Genomic DNA, 7,389 nt, shown 5'->3' with positions numbered 1-7,389 from the left:
ATGAAAGCCTCTCTCCAGCATCAAGCTGGCCTGGTGGCAGCAGTCCTCCTGGGGATCCTTCAGAACAGAAGCCTAATTTAGTCCTCTGGATGTCAAAACAGGCTTTTGCTCTGCCCTTCCCACCCTCAGTTTATTTTTTACTTAATTCACCATGACCACTATTTCCTTCCTGATTTGTACTGACCCTGTGGCTTAATTAGATTTTTGTCATTATTTATAGTAGCTCCTATAATGTGTTGACTTGTAATTTCTTCAGGACAAGGACTTTCTTGCTGTGTAGAGCAATGTACAAAATAAATCTCAGCCCTGTCTTGTTCCAGGGCTGTGATTGATCCTAAGTCAGGTATATGTCCCTGCTCGTTGTCCTGGAAGTAAGTACACAAAAAACATCAGCGAGGCTTTGTATCACTAATGCTAGGTTTTATATACTGCAGTGTAGGACAAGGTAGCTATTGGAATAGGACAATTTAATTACGCTAGGTAAGACCAAGTAAGGGTACACCTGCTCGCAGCATCTTTGCTGGATGGATCCCTTTCTCCAGACTTGCTCTTAGTCCAGTGAATTTTCATGACTTCTGGGGTTACGGTAAGTTCTGTGCAGGTTCCTTGAATCCCAAAGGGGAAAAAGTTGTTTCTCTTTCCATTGCCTCCAAGGCCTGGCTGTAGGTCTGCTCTTTGCTCCTTTCAGGGTCTTGCTGTTTCTGCACACAAGTAATAGGAGTTTCCCATAAAGCCCTTCCCTGCTCTGTCTTACAGCCAGACACGTTCAGCGGTTAGCGGGGAAGAAACGATTCTCCTTTCCTCTTCCTGCCTTACCTTATGCCCCCTGTGCACACAGGTAGCCTCGCTCTCTGTTTTCCAGTCCCAGCCCTTTTCACAGAACATAATGGCTGCTAACTGTGAATAAACAACTGAGACACATACTGTCTGTTTTAGGGGCTGTAAGCACTTCTAGAGCCCAAATAATATATGACTATTAATAGAATGACTGTAAAGATATAATAAAAGCAAAAAAGTAAATGTCCTCAGGAGCATGATGATCTAACTTCAAAAGCAATTACCATCAGTAACAAAATGCAGAGAGAACGCTAGGATTACTTTAATACGATTACCTGCTTATTGCCATTTGTTTCTGTGAGTGACTGTAATGCTGCTTCACTTTCACTCCCAGCCAGTTTCTCAGATGCTTCTCACCCTGAGCATTGGCAGGCCAAGCTGGACTGTGAAGCTGGGGCTCACTGGCCTTCCCATGGGATCCAGCATATCTCTGTGAGCACCTGCTCCTTGGTCTTCAGCTTCCCCTACTCCTGTGCCCTTGCTGTCACTGCAGCATTGTTTTTCCATGCCCTGTGGCTTCATATCCATGGTGGAAAACGCAGGAATGGGAGGATGTGGAAGGGTGAGGAAAGCTGGCGTCTTTGTGGAGATGGAAGGACAGTAGGGAAAATAATTGTAAGGTCAGTGTTGTGAGACAAAGGCAGAGACTTGATGATTATGGAGGCTCTTTAAAAATTCAGCTTTATCCAGCAGGCGAGGGAGAGTGGACATAAGCTCAGTAATGCAGCACATGGGCTATACTGCAAGGAGTTCTCCTCTAGCTTCCTGGAGCCCCTTAATCCAACCAATGGCCAGCGCGCATGCCCTTCTCACTCAATCTTCAACCCCACCATGTCCCTGTGGCACATGAGTCCCAGAGCTTGATCGCTGGTACATTCAGTAGTCATGCACTTGGGTGGAGAGTCTGTAGGGAGGTAGGCATGTGCTCAGGGGGACCAAGATTCATACAGCTGAGAGGTACAGACAGTGAGACGGAGAGACTGCTGAGGGCAACAGTGATGTCGCTGCAGAGACCACATTAAATCACACCAGGGGTGAGCACACCAGCTCTGTGCATGAAGGAGAGAGTGGTTATTTTCTCGTGTTGGAGGCAGCATGGGGAAGAGTAACTCTCTGCTCCTGCTTGTGAGGATATCTGTAAGTATAAGTCGATGTTCAGATAGATAGATAGATAGAAATATGTAGGTATAGACACAGTTCTGTTCCAAACAGACAAATGTGTAGCCCCTGGTGTCTGGAGGACGTAAAAGGCTCTTCCAGAACTTACTGGAGATCTCATCAGGGCTCTCAACCCACAACTCACTTGCCTAGGTCCACCTGCACGACAAAAAAATAGGACCTTCCTCATTATTCTTGAATAAAGTAAAAAAGGTCCAGGACACAGTAAATTGAAGTAATTAATAAAACAGGTTTAATCATAAACGATGTACATATTTATAGATAGGGAGGGGGGCATGGTCTGAACGGTGGTGCCCTGGCAACAGGAATAAAAGAACAGTGTATTTTACCAGTCAATATACAGTACCAATGAAGGGTGGAGCTGATAAAGGAATATGGGATTTTGAGTCCCAGAGGCTAATTTTTACATACAACCATCATTCTTGGTTTCCTGTCAAATTATAACATGAACTAGCTCACAGCTCTGCCCAGGACACAGCAAGGCAGATACAGCCAAGAACAGAATTTGAGGGTGAGGGAGGGACAAGATATCTGAAGGTTGTTCTGAGGTATATATAACATATATACTCTACTGTTGTGTACAGTCTTGGGGCTATGCTTTGCCCACAGTTATGTGTGCACACATCTCATTCCAGTCAGCGAGAGTGGCAAGCTCACATATTTGGCTTTGAGGGCATACAGGAGCACATCGAACAACAAAGCCAGAAGCAGAACAGGGAGAGAGCTGAAGACTGGGCTGAGAAAGGGAAGAAGTAAATGGATGGCCCCAGATTTATCTGGCCAGCCAGTTCAGCCCTGTTTGGACAGCCAGCACAAAGCTTCTGTTCTGAAGGACTTCTGCAGTGCAAAGGTTTCCAACAAGGCAACCTTTATCAGACAACAGGGAAAACCATGAACAAAATGACTAGAGACATGTTAACAGAAGAAATATGATGGAGCTGGCCCTACAACCCTTCAGTTCTTAATTTTGAAGTAAAACCCAACCCTGCTTCTGAAGTGGTCTAAGCCAACATATGAATCTGGACAGTCTCATTTGATACAGGCAGAGGAAGGAACCATTGCTTCGGTGGCCAGCAAGGCAAAGGGTGGCATTTGTACTACAGTTTTCAGAGCTGGTGTGGCTGCTTTGAGAAACAATATCACACCGGGCTTGCAAAGCAGTCAAATGTATTGGCTTTTTGCAGAACAGTTTCACTTTCAATCAATGTACATATTATATAGTTTTACAGATGAAAACCACCTTTCACTGCTAGAAAGTAGACACTGTTTTGATATGAAATGCACTTGCCATCTGATTTTGCTAAGAACCCACCCCCAGACAATTAAAAAACCAAATCCCAAATAAAATCTATAATACAAAACAACATTCGTGTTGATGTCAAATGATAACTGTCCCAGCAAACATAAAATCAAGATCTTAGTGCAGGTCCCCTCAGAAGCGAGTTAAGAGTCATGTGTCCATATATAGAGTCCACTCCCAGTCTGGGAAACCTCAATAAGATTGTTGCCCTTTGAAATGCAAGTACCATTTTTTTAAAGGAGTGCTCCACGCATGCATGCACACATACACACAGACACATAGAGATACACACACGCACACACATAACCTCCTCTCTTAGCAAGAGCTGCATGCTGGGTAACTGTTAATGCCTTCTGTGCATTTTTTATCTACTTTCTTTGTAAGGATGAGGTTGAAATTTCTTTACTTCTCAGGTCCGTATTCTTTAAACAAAAAGGGGAATGAAGAGGAACTACATTACAAAGACAGAGAAATGCACTCATGTCTCAGGCATATGATTTTTCCCAGTCATTTACAAAGACGATGTTATTTACATTCGTGACTCAGCAGAATCTGCAGAAGAGTTATCCTTTCTCCATGTCGGGTTTTCTTGATGAACCCCGTGAGCCCATTCTGTGCTTCCACAGACCATTTTTCTTTAAGGCACTGCATGTGGATGATGACTTCAGATAGAAGTGCAAGCCCCCTTCACTGGATCGTGCATTTCTCCCTCTCCCTTGACTGACCTTCCCTGAGAACTTTTGATTTGATATACTTCAGGTCACTGTTGACGCTTGGCCGGCGAGCAAAGGGAGAAATCATGCCGTAGGCGTCCATGTCCTTGACTCGGCGCATCCGGAAGGATTTCTGTTGGAAGGTGTCACCATACTGGATGGAGATTTTCCTGTGGAGGGCAGGGCTCATCTCATGAGGTAGCTTGGCCATGCTGAAGAGGACATAGAACATCTCATCCACATTGGTGTTCTTCTTGGCTGAAACTTCAAAGTAAGCGCAGTTTTCATCACTGGAGACAAGGTTCTCACCTTCATCTGAGCGTACCTTACGGAAGATTTCACTGTGGTCATTTTTGTTGCCACAGATCACCATGGGGAGGTCAGCTGATTCCTTGGTCTTGTTTTTCAGGCAGGATTTGACCTCAAGGATCTGTTTCTGGAGCCTCTTGACCTCATCAAAGGATTCTCTGTTGTCCAAGCTGAATACCAGGATGAAAACATCCCCTGCAATTAAAAAAGGACACTGTAAAGGCTTGTTGGTTGCAACCTGTGTCAGAGGCGCTAATTTTCAAAAAGCAGTAGGTTTTTTTGCCATCTCTTCCCCATATTTTTTGTTTGGTCCTTTTGAATCTGTTAATTAAGCTGTAATTTAGTTCCAGTTCTTCTAATTCAACTCCCCACTCCTTTCTGTAGTGCTATGGAAAAGACTTTTGGCTATGATGTTACTTCAGCCATATCCGACTGTGTGTTCCTAGGTTGCACTGGACTTGCAAATTATTGCCCATTTGTACTCTCTTTTGTAAACATGTTTCTATCTCAGCTCTACTGCATTGCTTATCTTTTTTCTTCCTTTTGTTTGTATCTCTGTGTAAAACAGAGCCTGTTCTGACACCAGGAAGAATGGAGAGCTAGTAGCCACTCAGCCTTGGCCTTTTGATTACACAGTACAAGAAGCAACACCTGAACTGAAGATTTACAGCTAGTCAGTCCTGAACGCCTAAGTCAGGAATGAGAGGTTTCCCAATGTGCAGTGCTCTGCTGTCGTTTCATTTGCTCAAGAGAAAACAGACCATGGAAAAAAAGAAATACATAAATGACACAGATCCCCTGGCATTTCCTTTTGACATTTCCTGACTTACAATTCCTTTTGCAAATATAAAGTAACACAAACCATTGCCTGTTGAATGACATTCATGTGGAACGTGCTAAGAGAGCTTTCAGGGACAAAAGCTCACATCCACATCCCAGAAACTGGCCCTAGGACCTCACTGAATGTGGACGTTAGCCTGGTCAGATGTGAATGTCACGTTTCACTGGCTAGCTAGAAAGGTAGATAGCAAATCCAGAAAGTAGGTTTGTTGTGAGCTGTGGCTGAATATATCTCCACTGTCACTTTCACAGTTAGAGAACACATCTTAGCTCACAACAGGAACTGCTTGACAATGAGAATGTACAAAATGAGCTCAATGTTTTCCCTTTTTCCTCTTTAATTCATTTGAATAACCATAAGCTAAGGAAAAAGCGTAAAAGTAGAGCTGTCCTTTTACTGGAATATCAAATCAAGGGAATCAGGCTGGAAATTTTAGGAAAAAAAAAATCTTTGAGATTTTCTTGGTTTGAATTCCCTTCCTGTGCTTTTTACATTTGTTTTTCACTGCTTGTGTCTTATAATGACACACTTATTTTGTCCCTTGCTGTTCTTTATGCCCACGAGATTTTATTCAGCCATTCATTTGTGACTGCAATAAAAAAATATGGAGCAGGAGGGGAAGGTAGGAGGGAAATAAACTAGGGGGAAATCTCAATTTCAGACCTTCACCCAGTGGACTTCTCCTCTGTGGCTGATGCACCCTTTATAGTGCCTGGAGCATCCCGGTCAGGAAATATCTCTCTAGAGAAGTGCATCTTGCAAAAAATCAAGCAGTCTGTTTAGCTACCTCCCAAGAAAGAGTCATCTCCAGGCTACAGTTTTCAAGCTAATGTCTATCATTATGATCTTTCACCCATCGTTCCCCATCTGCAGACTTCCCCCCACTTCTTACCTGTCAGGATGGAAAGCCTCCTCATGGCAGGGAAAGGGTGATTCCCGGAGGTGTCCAGGATGTCCAGCTGATACATGTCTCCCCGGATGTTGTAGACCTTGCGATGAAAATCCTCAATGGTGGGAGTGTACTGGTCTTCAAACCGGCCATTGAGAAAGCGTGAGACAATGGAGCTTTTCCCCACCCTGGAGGCTCCCAGCACTACCATGCGGTAAGAGTTCTTGGCTGGCACATTCAGGGTGCAGTTTCCACCGGACATGGTCTTCATCATTGCTTGGTCCTGAAAGAGGAAATGGCAGAGTTGGAGGAAAGACCAGAAACTAGATGGAGGATGGAGTAGGGCAGCTCCTTACCACAAGCTTGTCAAAGGGTGCTCTGGAGCACAGTCCTCATTAGTAGATCAATGGTTCATACAGAAATCTTTTCACTGGAAATGCTTAATTTTTTCAGTCTCATTTCCAGGGAGTGGTTTTATTTTTGTTGCTTTTTTTCCTTTCTTTTCTTTTAAAGTCATATAAAAATGAAGGCATTTACACTGAAAATAGCATAGTTTTGAATTGTAATTTACTATTTCATTTAAACATTAAGGGCTAATTTTATTAGCTGTGCTTCAACTTAGACACTAGGTTCCTTCCCACCATCTGCGCCACTTAGACATTACCAGATTTTTCAGTAGAGCTTGGTTCTCATTTAGATACATAAACACAGAGGTCAGATTTCCCAATATACTGCATCCACCGCAGCTGCCATTAGGACCTAGACCGCTTTGTTTGGTTGCCTAAATAGGAGCTGTGTACAATACTCATTTTGAGATCAACCAGCAGTCAGACAGAAACAAGAATCATGCTTGACATCAGTGGAAGCTAGACATCTCAATAACTTTAAATAGCTGGTCCCATACAACCTTCATTGCTGAAGCAGGGAGTTTGAGCCACAAAATAGCATTGGCCAATGATAAATTCTAAGAGCTGTGCCTTCAGTGACCTTTTAGAAACCAGATTTTAATCTTGCTGTTTGGACTGGTGGTGTGGGAACTCCGTATCAACAAATTATCAGCATTGCAGCAGGATGGCTGGCAATGGATGGAGCTGCAGAAATGTAGATTTCATAGGAGTTTCAGTCTTTATGCATACACAGCTGTTGCGGGTGTCACAGTCTTTGTGGGTGCTAAGTACAAGCAGGAGAAAAGATGAAGGACAGCCATCTTAAATAGCTATTAGACAAGATTTCCAAACCCTGACAACTAAAATGAATCTCAAGACCTTGGAGATTGCATTTTGACATAGCACTCAGATGCAGAAAACTTGGGGGGGGGGGG

General features: G+C 43.6%; 1 protein-coding gene across 1 annotated transcript in view; it reads right to left on the bottom strand.

Moving 5' to 3' along the window:
- Positions 1-3,120: 3,120 nt before the first annotated feature.
- The window catches only part of RASD2 (RASD family member 2), a 7,943-nt gene continuing 3,674 nt past the window's right edge, over positions 3,121-7,389 (bottom strand). The window contains exons 2-3 of the mRNA XM_009289925.2: positions 6,072-6,351; positions 3,121-4,533 (exon numbers count right to left, since the gene is read on the bottom strand). Of these exons, the coding sequence (XP_009288200.1) occupies positions 4,004-4,533; positions 6,072-6,342 (801 nt within the window). The 5' untranslated portion in view covers positions 6,343-6,351 and the 3' untranslated portion in view covers positions 3,121-4,003. The remainder of the gene's footprint in view (positions 4,534-6,071; positions 6,352-7,389) is intronic.

This window comes from Aptenodytes forsteri, unplaced genomic scaffold, assembly GCF_000699145.1.
Source record: "Aptenodytes forsteri isolate BGI_AS27 unplaced genomic scaffold, ASM69914v1 Scaffold284, whole genome shotgun sequence".
NCBI lineage: Eukaryota > Metazoa > Chordata > Aves > Sphenisciformes > Spheniscidae > Aptenodytes > Aptenodytes forsteri.
Note: the sequence above shows the minus strand (reverse complement) of the source record. Positions and strands in the feature narration are given on the sequence as shown.